Below are 26121 nucleotides of genomic sequence, written 5' to 3'. Positions count from 1 at the left end.
GATAATGCGATGGACGAAGACGTATTCGCATATCTGACAGTGACAGAGAATCCGACAACGTGGCAACAAGCGAGCAAGACAGAAAATGCGGACTCGTGGAAGGCAGCATTGGAAGAAGAGATGCTAGCCCAAATAAAGAACACAACATGGGAAATCGAAAAGAGACCCAGGGGCCGGAAAATCATCGGAAGTCGCTATGTATTTTGCACTAAGTCTGACGGCAAAAGAAAGGTCAGATTAGTCGCAAAAGGATGTTCTCAGAGACCAGGAGAAGATTTCACAGAGACATTCTCACCAGTGGTGAGATCAACTTCAATAAGGGTCATAGCAGCGATTGCAGCGGAATACGACATGAAGATACACCAAATGGATATAGTGACCGCGTATTTGAATGGTGAACTGCGGGAAAGTGTATACATGGAAGTGCCCGAGTGTATGCGCGAAATTATCGAAAAGATAAGTGCGGGTGAGCCCATCGGTTTAGGCGGGAAGATTGTACGCGATGTAAAAATTATAGAAACCGCGAAGCGCTGGAGAGAGGGCTTGAAAGCGGGGAGTGACAGTATTTGTGCTCTGAAAAAATCGTTGTATGGGTTGCGCCAAGCCGGGGCTGAGTGGCATAGAAAATTGGTAGATAGATTAAATGTATTAGGTTTTAATGCAGTGCCACAAGACAAATGTTTGTTTGTAAACCGAAAAGGTGAAAGTGTGATGTATATAGCGATATACGTAGATGATATCTTGTTAGCTAGTGACGACGAGGCCTGGATAGGTAGCATAAAGAAAGCGTTGTCAAAGACTTTCGAGATAAAAGATCTCGGTGTAGCTAAAAGTTGTATAGGTATCGAGTTTGAGCGGGACGAAAAGTCACGTGTGTTCTTGCGACAGAGAGAGTATACCAGGGCCGTGCTTAAACGTTTTGGGATGGATGAGTGTAAACCGATAGACACACCCATTGAAGCTAAATGTAATTTAGTAAAACCAGAATGTGTGAGTGAGCCAGAAATGAATAAATATCCTTACCAGAGTTTGATTGGAGCGTTGTTGTATCTTGCGATAACTACTAGACCGGATATAGCATACGCGGTAAATTTCTTAAGTCAATTCAATACCAATTTCAATGTAAATCATTGGAAAGCCGCGAAAAGGGTTTTGAGGTATTTGAAAGGTACAATCGATTACGGATTAAAATTTGAGCAAACCGGATTAGCTTTATTTGGAGTTGTAGATGCTAACTGGGGAGGTGACTCAAAGGATCGTAAATCGTATACGGGGTATGGATTTATTCTGGCGGGATCTGTTATCAGCTGGGAGGCGCGAAAACAGAAAACAGTGGCGCTCTCAAGTACAGAGGCTGAGTACATGGCCGTAGCGGAGGCTACAAAAGAAGCATTATATTTGAAAGGCTTGTTAGTTAGTTTGGGTATACAGGAAGACTCAGAAACTGTCACTATACTGAATGATAATCAGAGTACAATCAGTATGATAAAGAACGATGTATATCACCAGCGTACGAAACATATAGATGTTAGACATCATTTTGTAAGGAATGAGTATGCGTGTGGAGTGATAAATGTAAAGTACTTGTGTACTGAAAAAATGCCAGCAGATATGTTTACAAAAGGTCTGTGTGGTAGTAAGCACAGGAAATGTGTGAGAATAATAAACATTGTAAATAGTGTGTGTGAGAGCTTGGATTAGTACGCACGCACTATGTACCTTGAGAGAGGGTGTTGAGGGACAAGGCTCATAGTGCTAGTATATTCCCGAATATTCTAGACTGTATTAGCTCGACTATATATACTGCTGTCCACTCTGCGTGAGTTAGTTCCTACTTATACACCGCCCTATACGGACGTGTAATCTGTACATACTTTATAATATACTTAATATTATAACCACGAATATATCGTACTTATTTATAGCTCCTTTACCTCACTGATTCCTCTAATCTATCTGGCTACTATCTATTATCTTTCACTAATTATCATCATGTGGGATACGACGTATTAGAATGGCAGTATTGAATAGCTGAATTCTATTTTATGCGAATTCTATTTTATAAGAAGGATTCAAAAATATTCAATTTTCCAAATACTTTCCTATATTTTGTAATCATGAAATAATATGCGAACTTCACTTCATGTAGAGATTTCGAATGATTTTGGAATACTTAACTTTTTGAATACTTTTAAATACTCTTTAATTACAAAACAAAAATTTTAAGCCCAAAACGAGCACTTAGTATTAATATTAAGGTTGACCTGAATCTATTATTCTATTTTCCATTTAAACAAAATAGAAAAAATGTTTCTTAAATTTTGGGATTTTTTCCCTCTCCTAGCAATAAACATACCGAAAAGCGCCTTTTTCACATTTTTTGTAGAAAATAGAACTTTAAAAAAAAACGCTTTAGAAAAAAAGGTTCAGTATCAATTTTTGATGAATCCACTCGATGAAAAGTTAATATTATTTATTTTTTTTTTTTTTTTATTTATTATAAATTTATGCCAAGGCAAAGTATGCCGAATGGCAAAAGTAAAAATACAGTAATTTATATAAAATAAAAAAAAAAAAAGAAGATTTGTACAGTATCACGTAGAATACAATGTTTAGAGTTGTAATTATTTTACAGTAAATTTTTAGGTAAGTTCAAAATGGATTTAGATCAGTTTGAATAATCCCGATGAATACATAATTTATGAAAGAATTTAAACGATTTATAAAATATAGGTAATTTAAGTCAATTTAAATCTAAAGTTTACATATTAAAGTTTAGGTAATGTAAAAGATTATATTTGAGATTTAAACTAATTTAAATATGATTCATTTGATATTTGTAATTTGACCAGCACACACCAATCTGTTCAGAGAAGTAGTTTTAATTTTAAAGTTAATGAACTCTTCCGATATTTTCAATTTCTAAGAGATATTCAAACATTTTATTTTTGAAAATTTCAAGACTTGGTGAATTTAGTACGTTAGGTGGTAAATCTTTCCAGAGCCTAATTGCTGAGACGACAAATGAATGTTCATAACTAGTGGTAGCAAAATTTGGGATCTTGAAAGTGATGTTATTATGTTTTTGAGCTAGTCTACTAGAACGTCGAATGTCTGGATCTTCTTCTGTAAACATGTCTCTCAGATATTTCGGCTCTCCTGATTCCAACAATTTGTAGAAATAGCAAGCCATAAAATAAGATCTTCGCGACTTTATATGCAGCCAGTTTAATGAAAGTCGATAGGGAGTAATATGCTCATCACGTTTCACATTATAGATAAATCTAATAGCTGTATTCATTAGACGTTGTAGTTTATTATCAAGTCTTTTTGAAGAGTCTGATAGGACAATAGCGCAATAATCAATGATAGGTAGAATCGTAGCATTAACTAACACCTTTCGTAGGTGTAGTGATAATATATTTTTCCTGCACTTCAAGCTGTTTAGCGTAGCATAAACCTTACGTGAAAGCTGAGCTACATGAGTATCCCATGAGAGGTTATTTGACAGATGAATGCCTAGATGTTTAGTCGTAGAGACGTATGGGATCTCATATCCATCGATGACGATATGTGGGAGTACACAGCTTTCAAGTAGTTTTTAATTTACGATTGCTGCCCAAGATCATAACTTTGGTTTTAGAGTAATTAATTTCAAGGCCAGTTTCACGGGCCCAATCAGCAACAGCTTGAGAATCAGATTGTAGACAGAACGCTGCTTCTTCTAATTTAAAGAGTTTGAAATGCAAATAGGCACATTTATCGTCGGCAAATAATCCATACTTGCAATGATGAAGACATTTCGATATTCCATTTATAACGAGTAGAAACAATATTGGTCCTAAAGTAGAACCTTGAGGCACTCCTGATGTGGTCTTTAATGATCTTGATGCACAGTTTGTGGGATCAATGACGGATTGTGATCTTCCAGTTAGATATGAATGAAACCATAATATCACATCAATAGAAAAACCCATCTCATATAATGTTATGAATAATATCTTTGGATTTATGTAATCAAAGGCCTTAGTGAAGTCAAATAAAATGAGAAATGTCAGGTCATCTCTATCAATAGCTTGACGTATGTCCTCAGTCAGTTTCAATAGAGCAGCTTGAGTGCTATGGTTTTACGAAAACCAGACTGATATTGATCAAGAAGGTTATTTTCTTCAAGATAGTTGACCACTTGTTTTGCAACTATACGTTCAAATGCTTTAGCCAAATGTGGTAGATTTGCTATAGGTCTGGTGTCAGACATTGATTTTGGTGACTTTACTTTATTTAGAGGAATAATGAAAACTGATTTCCAAGAATCAGGAAACAGGCTCGTGTTTAGTGAAGAATTAAAGATAGTCGTTAAAAATAATGTTATTTGTGACAGATGATCCCGAAGCCATTTTAAATCTAATCCATCTGGGCTTTTTCCCTTAGATTTTTGTAATGTTTGCTTTAGACTTTTGATGACATCAAGAAAATCTATATGTGACCAATTGAAACGGCAATCTACATTCACTACATAATGAATTGGTAGATCAATAATAAACTCACGAGTACAGGATGGATGTCTTGTTAAAGTTTTTGCATAAAATGAGTTTAAACGTTCAGCATCAAAATAATCTAATGGAGATGACTGTTTGCTTTTTATGATACCTAGCTGTCTCAATTTAGTCCAGATGTTGACACCTTGAGAATCATCTTCCAAAATATTTTTAAAGTAATTTTCTCGTGCATTATTTAATTTGCTTTTTAATTCTCTTCGTTTGATTCTATAAATAGTAAGTAAATGTAGATCTCGCGATCGACGAGCTTGTTTATATAGAGCATCACGGGCATGAAGTTCAGCTTTTAATTCCTTTGTAATCCAGGGGCTTACTTGGCGTTTTAATATTCTTTCTCTATGTGGAGCAATATTGTCTAAAGAATCAGTCACTGAGTGCATAAAGTAATTTAATAGTTCATTTGGATCAGAAGTTTGATGAATTAGACTTGTCTGAATTAAATTAGTGGTCAAAACTTCAGCTAAGGCTTGATGATCACAGTGTCTGAAGTCTCGGAAACATACTGTTTTTGTAAATTTACTTGGTAGTGATAATCTGTATTCACATGAAAGGTAATCATGGCCACCTATGAATGGTGATTGAGATTTGGAGAAAGCTCCCAGCTTATCTTGACTGTCAATGATAATTACATCTAACCAAGAATCCGTGCCTGACGTATGATAAGTTGAACCAAATGGCACATTGAAAAGATCAGAATCAGTGATAAATGAGTTTAGATGCGCCGGAGCTCTATCAGTTTTTAACAGGTTGCAGTTTAAATCACCCAAGATAATAATGTTGTTGAAGTGAGGATAGAGTTTACCAAATTCAGTGAAAAATTCATTTAAAAGATCACCTTGCGGTCTTCTATAGATCGAAGATACAAATACATGACTACCGGAAGGCAACGTAACATCAAGCAATATAAATTCTGGATTATTTAGTTGATTCACCTTAGAGATGTATAAAACTTTAGATTTGATCGAGTTGTGAATAAAGCAGGCAACACCTCCACCTCTAATATAGCGACCAGTTTTATCAATAAGTCCTCGGTCACGACGAAAGATGGTATAGTTATCAAGTGTTATAGCAATGTCAGGATTTAGCCACGTCTCAACTACAGCAATAATATGAGGTTTGATTTCAGCAACCAGAAGTTCAAATTTTGCTGCATGAGCTAGATAACTATTTATATTTAAAGTGAGTAGCTTAAGAGAGGTGATGGGTGTGTGATGATCAATTAATGGCTATTCAAGTTTATTCAGATCATATTCTGATCTGATTAATATTTTAGATGCATCATCATCTTTCTTTACATAGATTGTGTTCTGATGTACCCACGCATATTTATATTTTAATTCTTTTGCTTTCACTTTCGTAAGAGTTAATAGTTTGTAAGTCTCTGGATGAAGGAATTCATTTATAAATAATTTGCCTTCTGTTGTTATATCAAAGATATTTTTAATTATTAATTGTGGTGAACGGCGTTTGACCTCGATGATGTGATCTCGAACTTGTACTGACTTTAGTTTCAGGATAAATGAATGTGAGGCTATTGATTGATGTGATCCACTTGATTTTCTGCGGTTTTGAATCGTTCTAATGTTTAGAATATCATTTTCAAGATTTGTGATATCCAACTTGTCGAAAATCTGATGAACGATTTGTACTGGAGTTGAGGAGGACATAACTTGATCAGGAATTCCTGAAGATATTAGATATTAGATTTAGATATTCGAAAACATTCAAAACCATTCAAAATTAATACATAAATAATTCCTAATCTTTTTAAGTCTTACGTCAAATCAAAAATTCAAATAGTATATAGTGATTCAAAAGTATTTTAAAATATTTGAAAAATTAAATGATTCTAAATCATCTTAAATCTTCAAAAGAACACAGATTTGAAAATATTTAAAAGAATTTAATGCGCGAAAATTGGAAGGATTTAAATCGTCGAGGAAAATTAAAACAAATTTAAAATTTTTTATTTTTAATCTTTCCAAATATTTTTATTTATCTAATCAGGGCGTGATTATAACGTATTCATGAATACGTGCACATACTTTTGCATAGTGTAAATGAATTTAAAGGTGTTCAAAAGTATTGAAAATTTTCAAATTGAAAGACTTTCAAATCTTTTTCAATTCATTCGGTAAATTTCAAAGGAGTAAAATTTTTTTTTTTAAATCGCTTCAAATAATTTTTAATTTTGTAGAAAAATTCAAAAATATTAAAAAAATGCCATTCGGCAGCCGAAATGGAAGTAGATTTCTCAAATAAAAAAAATTAATTTCTTATAAAATAATATTACAGCCAATAATTCTAAAACGGCTGCAACAGTAAAACTGTTTCTTTGAATGAACTCTAAAATAAAATGAGTAATATTGAGGCTATTACTACTTCTAAGGAGTGAAAATCTACTCTTATCTACTCTTATAATTTAGATAAAAAATATGAAAATATACATTGAAGCCAAACTATTCATAACATGATTGGTCGAATATATCATAAACATGAAAATATATATAATTCCACATTAACGCGCGCGCTTGCAAGCGATGATACGTAAACTAGTCCTAACATAAAATTGAGATGAAATATATGTGAAGCCAATTTATTCGTAATGTGATTGGTCGAATATATCATAAGCATGAAAATATGTGCAAACTCTATATTCAGGCGCAAATTAAATTCTAGTTGAAGCTTAATAAAAGAGCTTGACGATGCAACTTACCGAATTTGAATATCTTGTCTAGTTCAGTAATTACACCAAGTTGAAGTGGTAAAAACATCAATTTTTACGATTTTCAAAATTTCAAAATCCTGTTATTTTCAAACTACTCGCCCGATTAAGTTCATCTTCGAACTTAACCTTGGTCGTTATTGATATAGATAAAGCATGTTGGGTTTGAGAAGAATCGGTTAGAAATTGTAAAACACTATCGTGCTGACAAGTCGCGTTATATCGTGGTCCAAAAAAAAGTCTTTTACCTATCATCTCAAAAGCTCCTCTAAGGTATAAAAAAATTCCTTCCAAAGCGCAGCTTGATATCTCAATTCCCCACGAAGCTCAATGAATTTCTATTTTCCCATTTAAATAGCACGTAAAAAATTCATTTTACGTTTTTATCCGGTAAAACTACGAAAAAAATTTTTTTTTTAATTTTTCATTAATCATCCTTGTAGGAAATTGAATTCTTTACAAACAAGTACTGAGGTAGTTTCTTCGTAATCCTAACAAGTAAAAAGTTATTGAGCTTTAAATACTCGCAATAAAAGAAAATTTGAAGGAAGATAGTTTCAAAACTACTTTTTGAAAACTTTTTTTGTAACTGCATGTATTTATTTTAAAATTTATCAAACTAGACTGTTTATAATATAATTAACACATGTCTTATGATGAAGTATTAACTGTGAATTATGAATAATCTTTTTTATCACAATTTGGATATTATTTTCTATGAGCAGTGATTGTTTACAATTAAATTTGAATTTTATTACGAAATTTAAATCAAGAGCAAGCTAGTACTTACAGATGTATACTGAATTTAATTTTTTTACTTAAGAACATGTAGGACAGGTGAACATTTAAATTTTGAACAAGATGATGGGACACTTTTTGACCGAATAAAAAACCATGAAACTTGCCAGAAGTACGTAATAAATAATAGTCCCTCGTAAATTGATTCTTTTATTTTTGAATTTAATCATTGAAAAAAAATAACAAAATGATAAATAAACAGGTAGTGTTCGCGCGTAAAACTGCCTTATCTCAGGACCCATCACATAAACTTTACTATAAAGAAATTACTACTAAAAATACAACAAATATAATCTTTAAGATTGATTTAATTTTTTGGTTATTCCTTATTTTAATTTAGATTACTTTTAAGACAGAGTTATTAAAATGCAGCTAGGTTAGGGTAAGAAACTAATTATCAACAAAAAATCTCATTTACTATTTATCTTCATGTAGGCCGCAAGAGAGTGTTAAAAGTAAATTATCTAGTTTAATTTTTTTAAGCAGTGTTTAAAGTATTTACAGTCAATCTGATAACCTCCTTGAGTGCATTTTACATGTGGTTCAAATAAACAAACCGATATATTTTGTCATTTGTTGTCACTTGTCTAAACTGAATTACCGGCATCAGACTTTACAACATGTTCTTAAGAAAAAAATATAAATTACATAATCAAATACTTTAGAACAGAAAATGTGATACAACATTAATTCTAAAATCATATCTGATTAAATTTTCTTTTATTGCGAGTATTTAAAGCTCGATAACTTTTTACTTGTTAGGAATACGAAGAAACTACTTCAATACTTTTTTGTAGAGAATTGAATTTTCTACAAAAATAATCAATGAAAAATACAGAAAGATATTTTTTCCGTAGTTTTACCGGATGAAAACTTAAAAAAAAATTTTTTACGTGTTATTTAAATGGAAAAATAGAAATTCATTGAGCTTCATGAAGAACTGAGATATCAAGCTGCGCTTTGAAGGGAATTTTTTTTATACCTAAGAAAAGCTTTTGAGACAACAGCACTTGAAAAAAAAAAAAAAATTTTTTTTTGGACCACTCTAATATATGCATATATAAACTTTTAAACGAACGATATTTTCTGACTCAGTTTGTCGAGCTGAGTCAGAAAATGGCTAAATTTTTTAAAAGTTGTGCCATGAGGATGACTGCAATAGTTAGATTTTTATGAAATTTACTAAAAATGGTACCAATAAATAAAATAGCCTTTTCTTAAACATTACAAATTTTTTGCAAAGCTAAAAAATATGATTTTAATATGAAATTTTATCGTCTAACTACACCTCCCAATTTTCAAAGTTGTACCCAGAACTTGAACAAGTTGACGTCGCATGTTCAAGCTTTGGTTCTTATGTTTTTTATAATTGTAGCAGTAGTTGAACATAGTCTACAGAGTAGTAGTGTAATAGTAAACAATGTGGTTAAATTACTTTTTACCGATATAAACAATATAAATACAATAATTTCATGATTTTGTTGGTAATTATTGCAACAAATACACATAATTTGAAGTGAAAAGTTATTTATTTTGTAAAAATATAATTTACTTCTTTATTTTTTATAATATTATAAATATTTGATTTAAATCATATAAAACATAAAAAATTAAAAAAATTCGCCCTATGCAAATTATATATCTATGAATATATACTGAGAAATTGAAATCAATTGGAATTATTGAAAAAAATTCAAATCTTATGATAGTGAATTTTTTTCAATGAATATTTTTAAACAGGGTTTGGACGACTCATAATGTTTTTTTTTTAGATTATTATAAGCAACTATTATATGCTGTACGGATTAAGTATTTTAATTATAATGACAAGTGTACCAAGAACTATTTTTTTGTCTTATTCTTACAGATATACTCTTGAGCGTGTCAAATTTCAAAATTTCATTACATAGAGAGTGCCCTATAAGGCCAAAAATTGATTATATTTTTTTACAAAAAATAAAATGAGCATTGATTCGTGCTCTTTTGGATTTTCTAAAATTTTTTTTTATTTTTTATATAATTCATACTATGATACTTACGATCAATAATAATTTTTTTCCTTACTATCATTTATCTGTTTAAAAATCCTCATAATTATCAAATTCCCGTTTATTTTTAACATGACTGTATTTTGTCTATTTACACCAATTTTTTGATTTTATAAATATAAAATAGAAATTTTTATTAAAATTGATGTCCAGTTTTTCAAACTAAAATTTTTACTATGACTAAATTTTTTCTTTGTTAGCATCGGATTTTCGTTTGTTAACGTAAAAATTTGCCGAAAAACTATTTCTCAAGATTTTCATTTATAACAACATTGTGTTACCAACCTAATGTTATTCTAATAAACATCTGATGGTAATAAATCGACGTTAATGTACCTTTTGAGTATACATTCGCTTACGCTTTAAGCGAAAATTTAGTTCAATGAAATCTACATCATCAATTGTAAGTACAGCTTATTTTTTTCGTGTTCTAAAGTTGTGACGACTAATTCATTATAAAGGAGATAGTTAATTGTGCATTAGAGTATTTTATATCCTGTAAAGATGGCTGATGACCAAGCAAGTAAAAAGGATGAAATGTATTCAGGCAAAAAATTTGATAGTTATAAGGATCTACAGTCATTTATAGTTGATTATCAACAACAAATGAAAACCGTATTGGTCACAAGAGACAGTGGTTTATTGCACACTAACGAAGAAATTAGTCAAGAAATTGTAGAAAAGTTTGTATACCACAAAATTAAATTTTACTGCAAATTCGCTAATCGCAACAAACCATCAAAAGCAACTGAACGTACTACTAGGTATATTTAAAATAGTAGATTTTTAATCCTAAATATATTATTCTAACTGATAATAACCATTATTTTACAGCACTGTTCAACTTCATTGCCTATTTAGAATTCATATCAAATTGATAAATTATCAATACTTAGAAGTTATTAGCTGTAACTTAGAGCATGAAAATCATTCTGAATCAGAAGTAAGTATTCTTTTCCTTAAGTATGTAAGATTTTTTTTTGCTCGACGGGCAGAAAGCGTCAACTTTCGGCCCGCTGCGCTAAACGAAGTTGCCGCTTTCTGCCTTCGTCGAGCAAATAAATAGTATACACTCCTCGGGAAGTAAATAAGAAAGCCTCAGATCACATGTTGTGCCTCAGATCACAACAATTACATGTGATCTGAGACATTTCTTACTTTACTTTCTCTAGGTGTGTAATATATTATTATTTGTAACAGTAAATTATTATTTTATAGGAATTTTTCAATTTTATACCTGAGATCAGAAGACTAAACTCTACTGAGATGAAAGAAGTAATCAAGTACCTTGAATTAGATGCAAATAAAAAAAAAATTCAACATATGATTGAACGAGAATACGGGAAACATGTCACTTTAAAACAACTACATAACATTAACACAATGAGGAAGGCAAATATTGACAATTCTGGAGTATTATTACCAATTATTGAAAAACTCCGCACTGAGTATAGTAAGAGAAAAAAATTTGATTAATTTTAACTAAAATTTCTATATATTTTAAAAAATAATATACTAGTTATCGATCATAGCATACTGTCAAATATAGTATTTACAGTTCAATACTTGCGATTCTTTCATGGATAGGTATGTGCATCTCTATGAATTTCATTTATTTGCTAATAAAAAAAGTGCTATCAAAAACTTCCTATAAGGTAAAAGCCCCAGTAGCTGCTCATGTACCAGTACCTGCTCACTCCATGTATTTGTATATCTATATTTGTGAAGATGGATATTAGGGTGATTCAAAAAAAAAGAATATTTTTTTTTTCGTTTGGTACTCTGAAAAATAGGTTCCTAGACACCTCTAAGAAAGCCTATCCAAGCATGAGTTCTTAATTGTAACGGGAAGGTCCTCCTTCTTACAGTTTTCTATTTTTTCTTATTATCAGATAGAAAAATTTATATCTCGCTTCCAACTACTTGAAAAAATATCTTGTTCCTTAGATTTTGTAGGAAATTGAATGCTCTACAAAAAAGGTCTCTTACGATTTTTTCGTAAACCCAACCGTTTAAAAGATATTAACGGTTAAAGTTTGATTATTTTTGGGAAAATTTTTTTATTTCTTATGAATTTTATAACTCAATGAAAAAAATCATTATGAATGATGAAACTCACAGTTTTGTAGGAAATTTACTGCTCTATAAAAATGGTCTCTTATGATTTTTCGATCAAGTTGAGCGTTTACGAGATATTCATCGTCAAACATCAATGCATATCAATTTTTCTAGTTTTTGATCAATAATTCGAAAAATTTCAATTTATTCTGTGAGTTTCAAGGAAATTTAGACAAATTTGAGTTTCTATGAATAGAAATATGTTATGAACTATTTTTTTAATTAGTTTTTTTAATCTTGGACATGTTTGATTACATTAAAACAAAAAATTAGTGCATTTTTTAAATATATAATTCAATTTAGTGTGTTTCACATGTGTTTCACTTTTTATCGAAGAATTTATTTATTTAATTATCTACTGCCATATAATTTTCAATATTTTCAACATAACGGTACACTTTTACTGTAAATAATTTCCTCTATTGCAGTTTGGGTAGTTTTTCGATGTTCTTTGATAATTTGCAATAAGTATTGGAATTGCTCTTCATTTTTGTCAAGCATTGATTATACTCACTAACTAATGCAACAGCTCGTTCTGCTGAATCATTAACAACTTTCAATTGGTTAAAGTATTCTTTATTTTCAATGTAACTGTCATTAGTAGGCCACGATTCAATATCTTTATCAAGGAAGTCATATGGTAAATCAAAGATTTTAAAGAGATTTAAAGACTTTTTAGAAACAAAGTCACTCAGACTTTTTGCGTTAATGAATTCAAATCGTTTTTATCAATTATAAATTTTTTAGCTTTAGAATCTGTACCGTTACGAGTATTAACAGCTCCAACAATATTTTTTTACTTCCAATGAAACGGTATCGTCAAATAATGATAAAATGGCAAGTTCATCACTTAAATACCATAAATGCAAAATCATTTTTTCACAAGTTGCTGAAGAAATCAATGAATTGATATTTTTGTACTCGAATAAATTTTTCAAAAACTGCAAGTCATGATTAGCAGCAGTTGTTGCAGAAGTTGATGAAAACCAAGCTTTTAAATACAGTGTAACTATAAATATACAAATTTGCCGAAGACCGTCCAATTCTTTATTAGAAAGTTTAAATTCATTTCTGAATAGAAACATTTTTAAACTGTAAATTGCCTTCGCCATCCACCTAGCATGATGAATTGCACCAGGACGTTTGAAAAAATTTCTTCTTGAGGCATTTCTCCAAGGAAAATCAACGACAATTCCAACAATTCTTTATAGTCATCTCGGGGTTGCAGTAACTATCAAAAACAATTAAAAATTTGTCAGAAACAAGAAATTTTTTTCTTAAAATCGCAGTTAAATCATACCTGTAAGGATTGTGCAATTAAACTAGATATTTCATTTTTTTATCCAAAATGATATCAGCAACAACAGTATCTTCAATTCCAGATTTATAATTAGTTTTATTTATTTCATCCCATGATTTTTTAAATCTTCCGAACATTGGTACGTTTGGCCCAGATGACACAGGCCAATATACTTCAAATGCACTTCTCAATATGATCTCAAAAATGTGGTGACGACATGGTAACCAGATTAACTCTCTTCCCAAAGTCTTTTCAATTGCCTTACATGTACCGTTATGAATTCCTGTATAAAGAAAATAGATAACTATCGTTAAATTTAATATTTTCAACAAATTGTAGATTATATTTAAAATCCAAATGAGTAAATAATTCTCAATAATTTCAAAAGTGAAATTCAGTAAGCAATAAAAATTAAACTAGAACGTTAATAATTAAATATTTTTTAGATTAAATTATCATTGATAAGTTACCTGTATTAACTGCCGTCGTGTCAAAAACACATCGCCTTAACATAATTAGTAATACCCCATTCACTCAATGTCGATAAAATGGCTGATGTTTGATTGTCTGCCGTCCCAGAATTCATTTTTGGAACCCCAAGTAATTGTTCGGTACCAAATGCAGTTAAAATAACTGGTAGCCGTTCCACAGATTTTGATCCAACAAGGTCATTCAGCATTTTTCCGTCCCAATGAACAACGTATTTATCGTGTGTCTTAAAGTTGTCATTAAGTCCTTTAGCAATGTCTTCTCTTTGAAGGATACGAGCTCGTTGAATTGAACTATAACTGAGCGTTGTATCTTCAATTTTAATACCTACTGCTAGTAAAACCGGAGCAATAATAAACATCGCATTTCTACTGCTGACATTAGCTCGGTCGAGTCCAAAAATGACTTCAGGAGTTAAGACATCAAGTTTTGCTCGTTTTGTCGGAATTGGAGGTTCATACTCTGAATCAGATCCAAAATTTGTAACTCCACTTAATGTATACGTAGAGAACGACTCTGATTTTTCACTTGGAACAATCGCACGACTGGTAGACGGTTGATCTAAGTCTGGAATAAGATCTGTTTTATAAATTAAACGAAGAAAATGTATAGAATTTATTCATTTTGATGACAAATAATTAAGAAAGGACTCCAAAAATTGTCTAGTCAAATGTCATCTAGTCATCTATGAAAAGTTACACTACTACCTGACTTTATAATAATTAAATATCTCAGATACTTACTACTCTCATCTATTCCCATCATAGTTGTGGTTAAGTTTGATACAGGTACATTATTAGAAAGAATCTCTTTATGGGTACCGAATTTTTGATCCAAATACAACTTTCTAATATTATCATCAAGCACTTTTAAGGATTTTTCGCTCACAATGTCGAATAATTGTTCAAGATCAGTCTGAAATTTCATTTCCTTTTGGTTTTGCGCTGAATTCTTTTTATCGAAATTTTTTTGTAATTTTAACCATTGACTGTGATAGCGAAGAAATTTTTGACTGCATTAGGAGCTCCACTAGTTGGAATCTGATTTTTTCTCCACAGTTCAATAACTTGGTCAACTGAATTTTTAGCACTTTGTTTGATTGAATACTTTAAAATTTTAAGTTGGTAGAAAAACACACGCATAACCTCTTTCACTTTTGGTAACTTACGTTCCGAAATTCTTTGTAGAGGTATTCCGATAAAACGTATTTCTTTATTCATTGTAGGTTAATTGATGATAAATAAATTTATGTGATGATTATAAGACTTATTTAAAATGAATTATTTTATTACGTATTCAAGATGATCAGTTTTAGGAACACTGAAAATACGGTATTAAATGGGTAGATACTGAAGATAGTTGAGAGTAAAAACATAGATGGCGTTAGTTTCAGAAGACAAACAGAAGAAGAAATGGAATTCAAAAAAAAAAATCCCCTCGAACGAAAATTTTATGTATATTTTGTGAAAAACAATTTAAAAATACGCACTGAACAAATTTCATAATAATAAATGACAACGCGATTAAGATTTTAAATTATTAAAGATAAAATTAAAAAAATATTATTAGAATAAAAACTTTCAAATGAATTTTTGAACAGAAAATATCTATAGGAGTTGCTTTTATAATAAAAACTCAAATTTGTCTAAATTTCCTTGAAACTCACAGAATAAATTGAAATTTTTCGAATTATTGATCAAAAACTAGAAAAATTGATATGCATTGATATTTGACGATGAATATCTCGTAAACGCTCAACTTGATCGAAAAATCATAAGAGACCATTTTTATAGAGCAGTAAATTTCCTACAAAACTATGAGTTTCATCATTCATAATGATTTTTTTCATTGAGTTATAAAATTCATAAGAAATAAAAAATTTTCCCAAAAATAATCAAACTTTAACCGTTAATATCTTTTAAACGGTTGGGTTTACGAAAAAATCGTAAGAGACCTTTTTTGTAGAGCATTCAATTTCCTACAAAATCTAAGGAACAAGATATTTTTTCAAGTAGTTGGAAGCGAGATATAAATTTTTCTATCTGATAATAAGAAAAAATAGAAAACTGTAAGAAGGAGGACTTTCCCGTTACAATTAAGAACTCATGCTTGGAGAGGCTTTCTTAGAGGTGTCTAGGAACCTATTTTTCAGAGTACCAAACGAAAAAAAAAATATTCTTTTTTTTTGAATCACCCTAATGGATATACAAATACATAAAGTGAGCAGGTACTGGTACATGAGCAGCTACTGGGGCTCTTACCTTACAGGTTAAAAATTGAACTCTAGGTAGAGTTAAAGTGAATAATGAAAAATAAATATTCTGCAACTACTAATTACAATTTAAAATTTGTAAGATAATACAAAGAATATCATACAAATAACTAATAAATAATTAAAACTAGCCAACGAAAGCTACTACCGTAAAAATGTAAAAATAAAATATTAATTTATTAAAGTATTAATGTTTCAGAGCTGCAAAATAATATTTTTTCTATAATTTTATTTATTGTAAGACTGTTAACATTTATAAGTATTATTTTGATCGTATGATGTAATAATTATTTTCTGCAATATCTAGTCTGTTGAACTCAGTAGATCCCGATACTTTTCGATTTTACTACAAAATAAATTTTAACAGTTGTTTGAATGAAATTAAGCTATCTCTTTACGAAGTTTCCATTATAATTTGTTTGATTTTTAAAAACTGTGAAATAACACAGAAATAATTTGAATTAGTTAAACTGATTTTCAGTATATTTTAGAATTGATATTGTCTTATACCATGATGGTGAAAAATCGAAAGTAATATTGTTTACATAATTAAGCAGTAAGTTATTTAAAAATTTTGAATTTGAAGATTTTAAAATAAGAATTTTATTCATTGTCAATCCTTGTTCGTTTTTTTTTTTTTTTTTTAATATCTTTCACTGAAATATGACTTACTGAAAATTATGATATAATTTTGATAATTTTGATTCTATTAAAGCTGAACTTCGCAGATATTTTTACTAAATTTAACTGTAAACTATGACAAAGCTATGAATTAATTTGTCGGGCAAATTTTTGCTCTCGTTATGATATTTGTGTTTTTATTCAATTGTTAATATTGTATAATTTTGTTATATTCAATTTACTAATAAGCACTTAAATTTATAATAATTCACGGAGAAAAAAATATCGTTAGAATGAGGATACGTATAGTTATTCTGACTATACGCCGTATAGTCATTTTTTTTAGAGATACGCTGTATAGCCAATTCAGCTATACAGTGGATCACCAAAATGACGATCCGTATCATTATTTTAGGCGTTACATTTACTTGATTCAACTATACAGATCCTCACGTTAACGAAACAGTTGTCTGTTTTGACGAAACTACATATATTTACAAGAGCTATTCTCTGTATGCTTAAGTGAAACAAATGAATCCTTAAATCAGAAAACCGGATCGTTATTTTAAGGATACGTCATTTGAGGATATGTTGGATAGTTATTTTAACAATATTTTTTTTTCCGTGTTTAAATAAATTTGATAATACTAAGTCTGGAATTTTTTTTTAGAGGCCAACGTTAGTGTTTACCATACTCAAGACGGGAAATGTAAAGGTATCTACTTTTCTACAGAAGAAATGCACAGAGACTTTGCAAGCTGGCCATCAATTGTTATGATCGACGGAACTTATAAATTAAACGATCGGAATTTGACATTGATGCTTCTAGTCGTTCAAGACTCGAAAGGTCGTGGCCAAGTTGTTGGTTTTGGACTCTTAGGCTCTGAAGATAAAGATACACTTAAATGGATGATTCAATCTTTTAAAACAGAGAATGAACCTCATTGCAGCAAAATAGAAAGTTTCATGAGTGATAAAGGTCTTACCGAGCGATATGTGTTGCAAGAGCTCTTTCCGAATACGCCAATTTATATTTGCAGATTTCACGTATTGAAGACATTTAAAAAAGTTGTTAAAAGTACTGAAATGAATCTGAGAAAAAATAAACAAAAAAGACTTTAACAATATTAGAGAAACTATGTTATACTAAATCTGATATCCAATATTACAAATTGTATGAACAGTTGAAGGAAACTTCTTCGTATCAATTATTGGATTATTATAATGTAAATTGGCATAACATTAAGGAAGAGTGGACAGCACATCATATGGCTAAACACAACATTGGTAATACGAGCAATAATAGAGTAGAGTCTTTAAACGCCAAAATAAAACAAGTTGTTAAAAAAAATTCATCTGTTTTGGTTATGATCGACGATTTGTTTCAATGGTATTTTTCTCATAAGAAAGAAAACAATTTTAGAACGGCAAAGGAATTATGCAAGAAAAAAAATACTACTTTTGCGGCAGATAGTTGTGAGCAAAAATACGTAGACACTTTAACTGAGTTTGCATCGGAGACAGTTTTACAAGAAATAAAAAAGATCGAAACTGTTGAATTTTTTTATTGCAATGAAGAAACCTTAGAATGTACAGTATGTGAAGATGATTTCTTCGAGGTGACTCACCTGTCTTGCATATGTGAACTATGGATGTTCAAACGTTTACCATGTAAACATGTTCTCGCCGTAAGGAAGCATTTTCAATTGCCATTGTATGATCGATGCCTATTCGAAGAAATGTGGACTAAAAATTATTTAATTAATACAGTAAAATCAACTAATATTCCAAAGAGTGTTGAAGATAATAATGATGATGGCTGCAATAATGATGATTTGAAGGTTAATGAAAGAATCGAAGATGATGATCAGTATATTACTGAAGATGATAATGATGATTGTTGCAATAATAATGATAATATTAAAATACGAAAGACTGTAAAAAAGAAGAAATTGACCGTTTTTGAAAAAAGAAAACTAGTACAAAGACTATGCCCGGAATTAGTAAATTTACTGATCTTATCATGTGGTGAGAAATTTCAAAAAAATATACAAAATTTAAAAAAAAAAATTAACTATTGTTCTCGAGGAGTTGAATTTAAAGTTATCGCCGATGAGGGCAAAAATGATTTAGAAGATGATTTTAAAAATTTATCTATTGATAATAGTCAATGTGATCAGCTGTTGAATGATGTTTCAAATGTAATGGAATCATCACAATTGTATAACGTCACTTTACCGTCTAAATTAAAAATTACTGGTCGTCCTAGTGGATATCTGAAGACAACAAATTATTATAGAAAGAAAAAAAAATGATCTTCACTTTTTAAAGATTGCTGTCTTCCTTATAATCTATAATCAACACTATCATAGCGATAGTTGACAGTAAATGTTTCGTATAGCTAGATTTATATTAATTTAAAAGAAACTTCAATTTTTTTTTTAACTTTGTTTGATTTAATTACCGTGCAATAGTTTCGTTTAAATTCATTAAATTATTACAATAATAATCTCACTGCTGATCTACTCAAAACTTGGTGTTTGTAGGTATCTATTATTATAATTATAAGAAATTTTATGCCAAATATCATTTACAATGTTTAAAATAATAAGACTGAATTTATATTTTGGAAAATAGCATATTTATAAGTATGAAAGTATTCATCAATTAAAAGAGATTGAATATATTAAAAATCTGCAATTTTAAATTTACCTAGTATTACGTTCTATATAGCTGTTGATCGTTTATTACGATTAGAAAATTTACAGCAATAAATGATATTTTTGTAACAAAAACAGTTTTTGTTTTCTTCTCATAACCCTCCATACACGATTTCAGGTCATTATAAGAGTTTAATATTTTCTCTGAACGCATAATCTCATCTTCTTGATTAATTAGTGCTTTATAAGCCATTTTTATATGTATAAAAAATATTCAAGGCCACTTTCTCAATCCGGGATAAAATTTTATCCAATATTAAATATATCTATGTATTTCATGTAAATAGATATACTGGGAATGATCATTTTATTCCGGATTGAAAAACTGGCCCTAAAATCTAACAAAATTTACTTAATGTCTTCTATATACTGTGATAGTATACACTATTATATACTGTTGTTAATGATATTTTAAGAACAATGATGAATTCATGTCATTTAAATATAGAAAGCGCGAAAAATTAATGTCAATATGTATCCTTACTTTGAGTGCTTTACGAATTTACATTACAAATAATATTCACAATTTTTTTTTCACTTTTTCCTAATAAGTTATTACACAACACTTTAGTTCGAAATATCACAGGATAATTTATCATAAGGTGAGCTTATTATATTTTTTGATGAAAGTGACTTGACAACAATAAAAAGTGAATCCTAAAAGTATTAATAATCAATTGATGAATAAATAATTTATTTAATATTTAAAAAAGTTAGTTTTTTTATTTCAAATTGATTTCTTAATTTATAAGTGAACAATGAACTTTTTAAATAATAATTTATGTGTTATAGAAAAATTGAAATAAAAAATATAAATACCATACTTATCAATATATTAATCATGTAGTACTATCCTTAATAACTTGTGACTCTAATTTAAAAAATTAGTTATTTTGAGTCTAATATAAACAAATAAAAATAAAGGGATAAATTGTGTTGAAATCAAATTAAATATTTTGTGTCATTATATGACTACTGTTATCATCCCTTCGATTATTTATATATATATTATATTTTTCACTATACAATGACCATATTATTAGATAATACATATTGAAATTGGAAAGTATTCCACAGTATACTTAAAAAAAGAGAAAAACTTTTTAATGACTTAAGTCATTTTGTTTTTTTCTTTATTACAGTCTGGACAAAACCAGTCATTCATAGGTTCTTCAGTTAAGTTAACGCATATCCAGTGGCACCAAAATAAACACTTATCACACTCGATACTATTAGCAGTACCTAACTTATTTTTACATACCTTACAATTCCAGTAAGTACTTTCTCTTTTACGTTTTATCAATTTAATCAAATGATTAAATGCATTAATCTCAAAGTAATCTTGGACAATATCCATTTTTATTGTTTCACTAGCCAAAGCATCAGGGAGACTTTCCAATTTAATATGGTTTAAGTTATCTTTTTTTATTTTCATGCGACGTAAAACAACATTATTAACCACAATTTTATTAGTAAATAATAATCCGAAAATGAACATTTTCTTTTTACTATCTTGTAATTGGTTAAATGTATTGGATTCTGTTGTATCTTTTTCATCTGCAGGTAGCCCAATAACACGATATTTTCGGCCTTTAGCACGTCCACGAGCCTGACTTGAATATAGTGACAATGATCCAACTTCCAATTGTGAACTATTGGAATTAATCCTTTCCAATCCTAGATCATCAGTACTAGTATCCAAAGAAGCCAACATTTTGGTAACTTGTATTATTTTATTTCGTTGTTCGTCTTTATTGACTGTTGACGAAATTACAACTTCTAATTTAGACAATAATGTCTCGAAATCATCTTCACCAAGGACCCTAGGAGTATCGGTGATTAATTCAACGTTTTCTGTTGGTCCATCGATATTTTGTGAAGAAGATGCTGCAACCTATTTGAAAAATAATAATGATAACAAAAATTATACCGCTTAGTATTTTATGACTAATTTGTTTTTTCGAATATAATATTTTCACAAAACTATATATGCATTTAAAATAGATTTGTTACACTTACGATTGGTAAATCGAGATTTGTAGATTCAAGTTGTTGGCATTGTAATGGAACTGTCTCACAAGAGCTTGTTGATGCTTCATTATTGTTTGCATTAGTCTTAAAAAATAATTCAAACATTAATACAAATATTATATAATTTATGATTCAAAATAATACTTAACAACTACAGAGCTACACAATTTTGTGGGTTACGAGGATTCAAAAGATTTTTAATTAGAAATAGAAAAAGTAACCGATCAATTTTCCTGATTTAGCAGATAAATTAAATGACGTTTATTAATTAATTAATAATTCAACTGATTAACTAAATCAATTTGGTTCAATATCTTGAAGCTAAATCAAAATCTGATTTTATTTCTTATCATAAAATATATATAACAAGTGAAATAAAAAAATAATACTAATACATAATGTTTATTCAGTTATTATAAGTCATTTATATTAAAGCAGTTTTAAAATTATTAGTAACTTCGATGAAGCTATAACTTATATTTTAACTCTATATAAAAATCGATTGATACTATGATATGATAAATTGTTCATTCTATTTTAAAAAAATTTTTGCAAGTATATGAAGGTAAAAACCTGAAAATATCATTGCTAAAAAAATATTGCGAATAAAATTTTTGGTTTGTTAAGTTTTCTTCGTGAAAAAATCAAGTAGACTGAAAATTTTTATATTTAAAACGGATCAATATAAAAAATGAATTACTTTTTAACATAAATACTTATTGAATATTATTGATTTACCATGTTCACTTGTTATAAATTCTCATCAACATAAAATAAATCCCCTGGTTTAGTTGTTAAATGATTAACCAAGATACTTTGGCGAATTAGTTGCATCAGCTGAGTAAAAGTATTTATGAATAAGTGAATCTAATCAACCATTAAAATTTTTAATCAAGTTAACTAGCTAAATTGTAAACACCTTGTACTTACTACTGCAGTATTCTCTTGAATGATGCTTTGCTCGGCAAGACGCTTTTTATATACTTCAAGTCGTAGAGACTATAAAAATATTAATAAAATTATTAAATCACGTGGTTGCTGTAAAAAAATTTTATTTAATAATGTAAAGACTATGATAATGAAAATGATATTTATCTAATTATTTAATTAGAAAAAAAAAAAAAATGATGGCTTTTGGCAGAGAGATTTGTATAACTTACATCAGATGGTTCATGATCGTGATGAAGATTGACATCCGTAACTTTCAAGCATTGTTTGTCTTTAGTCGTTCGGAAATTTATAAAAGCAGGGCAAAGTTTCACGTTCACGCTGAAAATTAAACGTTTAAGTTTTGATTAATATAATAATTAGTTTAAATGAACTCATTGACCATAAATTAACATTGCAACATACCCAGGATTATTTTTTAAAAATTTTGTTAAATCAGCTGGCTTAGGATTTTTACAACATTTAAAATACTTATCGTCATAAATTAAACGTTTATTATAACCTTCACCAATTTTGTTTGTTTTTCTTAATTTTTCCAACGTTGTACTGTTCAAAGTAGAGAATACATGTTTATGATTATATTTTTAATTAAATCAATTTTTTCTTGAATTTTTGCATAATCGTCGAATAAATCACCGACTTTAAAAATTGGTTGATCCTCCGCCATTATAATAAAATATAAATATTTATTTTAATTTATATTCGTATAAAGGCTAGAATTCTTTGTCTGGTTAAATGGTGGAAATTTCTTGATATCGCGATATGAACGTTACAGCCGGAAGTTTGATACTAAAAGTGAATAACTAGACCAGACGACATTTTACAACAGAAAATATAAATGTCGTGAGAGTTGTACCGATGACAGGTAAGATAGGTTTCGAGCGCACACGTTTTGATTACATCCAAAAATAATGGATACTTCACAAATGGTACAATAATGCATGTTTATTACCATAGGAGCAATTAAAAAGTTTTGATGGTAGTACTGACTTGAATCGTAATAAGTAGAATTACGAGTAGTATGAAAAATTTATTACAACGAACACAAATCAATATAATAAGAGCTACCAAAAATAACTATGGACGAAGTGGAGTAGTATGAATAATGCAGTCAACCAAAATAGATCAGGTCTAGAGCAACGTTAAACAAAAACGAGATTCCTCCAACACTAATTTTTTTCTTTTTCTTCTTCTTCTTCTTCTTATTATTATTAGGTTGGCAAATAAATACTGAAACACTTTAATGTTTTGAAAGTTTTAAAATATTTAACTACAAGAAAATACTAGTAAATTGTAGAACGTTCTGGAACGTATCGGCTGAGAGGTATATAAACGCGCACGGTTCCGCACTAAGGCAGTAGTGATCAAAATGGAGGAAAAACAACTTCGTCTGATAATGCTATACGAGTTTAAAAAAAACAACAGCCCACGCCAGGCAGCTGAAAACATCAACGCTGCATTTGGCCAGAGCACCACTAGCCACGTGACTGTAAGCCGTTAGTACAAACGTTTTGCTGACGGAGATATCAGCCTTAAAGATCGAGCTCGCAGTGGCCGACCGTGTGAGCTCGACGATGACACCCTGCGTAACGAACTGCAATTGTATCCAGATGCAACCACACGAGAATTGGCTGAGCGACTAAATTGCAGCCACACAACTATTGAAAATCATTTGCATGCGCTTGGCTATAGAAAAGTTTTAGCGCGATGGATCCCCCATGTTCTGACTGAGGCTACCCGAACGGCCCGGGTATCAATATGTCAATCTCTCCTCCTGCGTTCTCATCGCAAAGATTTTTTAGCACATTTGGTGACCGGCGATGAGAGTTACATTCTTTATGAGAACGATACGCGGCACGCTTTTTGGATTCCTCGTGGGGATGACCCGCCAGTTCAGTCAAAGCCGAACACCCATCACCGTAAAATTCTTCTTAGCTGTTTCTGGGATGCGCAAGGCATGCTCTTCTGGAAGCTTCTCCACGACAAGCAAACTGTTACCGCCGAGCTCTATGCCGAACAACTGCGTCGCCTTGCCACTGCTATTCAAGAGAAGCAGCCAAGACGCGTCGAGGTTCATTTACTACACGACAACGCCCGACCGCATGTTGCTTCTGTTTCTCGTTGTCAACTGGAACAACTGGGCTGGGAAGTGGTACCACACCCAGCATATTCTCCAGACCTAGCTCCGTCGGACTACCATCTTTTCCGAGCTCTAAAGTACTTTATACGTAAAAAAAAGTTCCGCGATTTTACTGATATTAAATGTAACCTCGATCTGTTTTTCAACTCACAGTCTCAAAAGTTTTGGTCCGATGGCATTCAGTCTCTGCCCTTAAGGTGGTCACAAGTCATTGATGCACAAGGGGATTACATTGTAGATTAAACATGATTAATAATAAAATAAAAAAAGAAAATTAAAATTGTTTCAAGTGTTTCATTACTTTCTTGCCAACCCAATATTATTACTATTTTTATTTATTTACCTGTCTATTCCTTATTATTTTATTTCTTTTATGTCTTCGTTTCTTTATTCATAGATTCTAATAAATATCATCCGAAGAAATGATTGCGTCGAGAAGAATCTGATAGAGCAAATATCACATATGAGAAGTATTACGCAAGGATAGATATGAACCAAATTTAATTTCAAATGGGTCATTCCATGTCAAATCGACCAATAGTTGGAATCGACCCTTTTCGATTTGAACAAATTTTGGTCAGAAGTTTTCTTTTATCATATAACGAAGTTCTGCCACAGGAAAAAAAATAAAAAAATTAAGGTCCTTCCTAATTCCTTTCTCAATCTCTTCCTACCCCAATTATCCTGTTACGTGAATGTTGGAACGCTTCACGTAATAATTATCCGTAACTCCTCTTCTTTCCCGCTTCACAGCATTATTTAATTTTAAAAATGCTTACCCGAGTTGAAATTCAAGTCCTGTTTTAACCGTAGCTTTTTCCCATCTCAATTTTACGGTCAAAACAGACTTGGCGCTGTATTGATAGTTCATTTAAACTGAGGCCTGGTTTCACCGTAACTAGTGGAGTTTAGTCCCATTCTACCACGATTACGGTCAAACCAGGCTTGAAATAATAATAATATTAAACATATTAATAATAATAAATAATTCATTAAATTTTTAAATTCTTAGGGATCCGGGTTCAAATCCAACTGAAATCCCATTTATTTATTTATTTATTTTTGTATTAATCACTGCAATAATAATCATTACTATGAATAATAATTAATATTGCTATAAAAAATAAATAGTAGTAATTAATAATAATTGTCATTAATATAAAAATTTGTTACTAACAATTATTACTACTATAACAATCGTTTATGAACACCAAAAAAAATATAAATTAATTTTTTAATAAAAAAAAAAAAATGTGCGATTTCCCAAATTTGGGAGGGTAATTTTTTACGAAGAGGGATTATTTACTGTCCAGTTTCTACCGATTAAGGAGTATGGAGATAGGAGGAAGAAA

At 30.1% G+C, this 26121-nt stretch overlaps 3 protein-coding genes across 3 annotated transcripts; 2 read left to right on the top strand and 1 right to left on the bottom strand.

The window, feature by feature from the left end:
• Positions 1 to 4099: 4099 nt before the first annotated feature.
• On the bottom strand, positions 4100 to 7333 carry LOC141527590 (uncharacterized). The gene is made up of 3 exons (XM_074243159.1): positions 7276 to 7333; positions 6063 to 6243; positions 4100 to 5723 (listed from the first exon to the last, which is right to left on the bottom strand). The coding sequence occupies exons 1-3, from the start codon at positions 7331 to 7333 to the stop codon at positions 4100 to 4102; spliced, it is 1863 nt and encodes a 620-aa protein (XP_074099260.1).
• Positions 7334 to 10634: 3301 nt separating this feature from the next.
• Positions 10635 to 19245, top strand: LOC141527589 (uncharacterized). Its single transcript, XM_074243158.1, has 7 exons — positions 10635 to 10894; positions 10965 to 11073; positions 11349 to 11583; positions 17601 to 17977; positions 18115 to 18217; positions 18701 to 18829; positions 19022 to 19245. The coding sequence occupies exons 1-7, from the start codon at positions 10635 to 10637 to the stop codon at positions 19243 to 19245; spliced, it is 1437 nt and encodes a 478-aa protein (XP_074099259.1).
• A 4753-nt stretch (positions 19246 to 23998) lies between these two features.
• LOC141527588 (histone-lysine N-methyltransferase SETMAR-like) lies at positions 23999 to 25012 on the top strand. The gene is made up of 2 exons (XM_074243157.1): positions 23999 to 24125; positions 24168 to 25012. The coding sequence occupies exons 1-2, from the start codon at positions 23999 to 24001 to the stop codon at positions 25010 to 25012; spliced, it is 972 nt and encodes a 323-aa protein (XP_074099258.1).
• The last annotated feature ends 1109 nt before the right edge of the window (positions 25013 to 26121 follow it).

The sequence above is a fragment of the Cotesia typhae genome, unplaced genomic scaffold (assembly GCF_013202065.1).
Source record: "Cotesia typhae breed Kobodo isofemale line unplaced genomic scaffold, CoteBio_Ctyphae contig_4, whole genome shotgun sequence".
Classification (NCBI taxonomy): Eukaryota; Metazoa; Arthropoda; class Insecta; order Hymenoptera; family Braconidae; genus Cotesia; species Cotesia typhae.
The sequence above is the reverse complement of the archived record's forward strand: the minus strand, read 5'-3'. Positions and strand labels throughout refer to the sequence as shown.

What these genes read in the sequence shown, in the direction of transcription:
- LOC141527590 (XM_074243159.1), bottom strand. Translation starts at nt 7,333, where the DNA reads ATGTTTTTACCACTTCAACTTGGTGTAATTACTGAACTAGACAAGATA. An exon ending in AGACAAGATATTCAAATTCG is followed by an intron (nt 6,244 to 7,275) that starts GTAAGTTGCATC and finishes TAATATCTTCAG; the next exon opens with GAATTCCTGATCAAGTTATG. An exon ending in TCATTTATCCTGAAACTAAA is followed by an intron (nt 5,724 to 6,062) that starts GTCAGTACAAGT and finishes AAATATAAATAG; the next exon opens with TTATCTAGCTCATGCAGCAA.
- LOC141527589 (XM_074243158.1), top strand. Translation starts at nt 10,635, where the DNA reads ATGGCTGATGACCAAGCAAGTAAAAAGGATGAAATGTATTCAGGCAAA. An exon ending in AAAATCATTCTGAATCAGAA is followed by an intron (nt 11,074 to 11,348) that starts GTAAGTATTCTT and finishes ATTATTTTATAG; the next exon opens with GAATTTTTCAATTTTATACC. An exon ending in TTTATATTTGCAGATTTCAC is followed by an intron (nt 17,978 to 18,114) that starts GTATTGAAGACA and finishes TTGTATGAACAG; the next exon opens with TTGAAGGAAACTTCTTCGTA.
- LOC141527588 (XM_074243157.1), top strand. Translation starts at nt 23,999, where the DNA reads ATGGAGGAAAAACAACTTCGTCTGATAATGCTATACGAGTTTAAAAAA. An exon ending in TAGCCACGTGACTGTAAGCC is followed by an intron (nt 24,126 to 24,167) that starts GTTAGTACAAAC and finishes TCAGCCTTAAAG; the next exon opens with ATCGAGCTCGCAGTGGCCGA.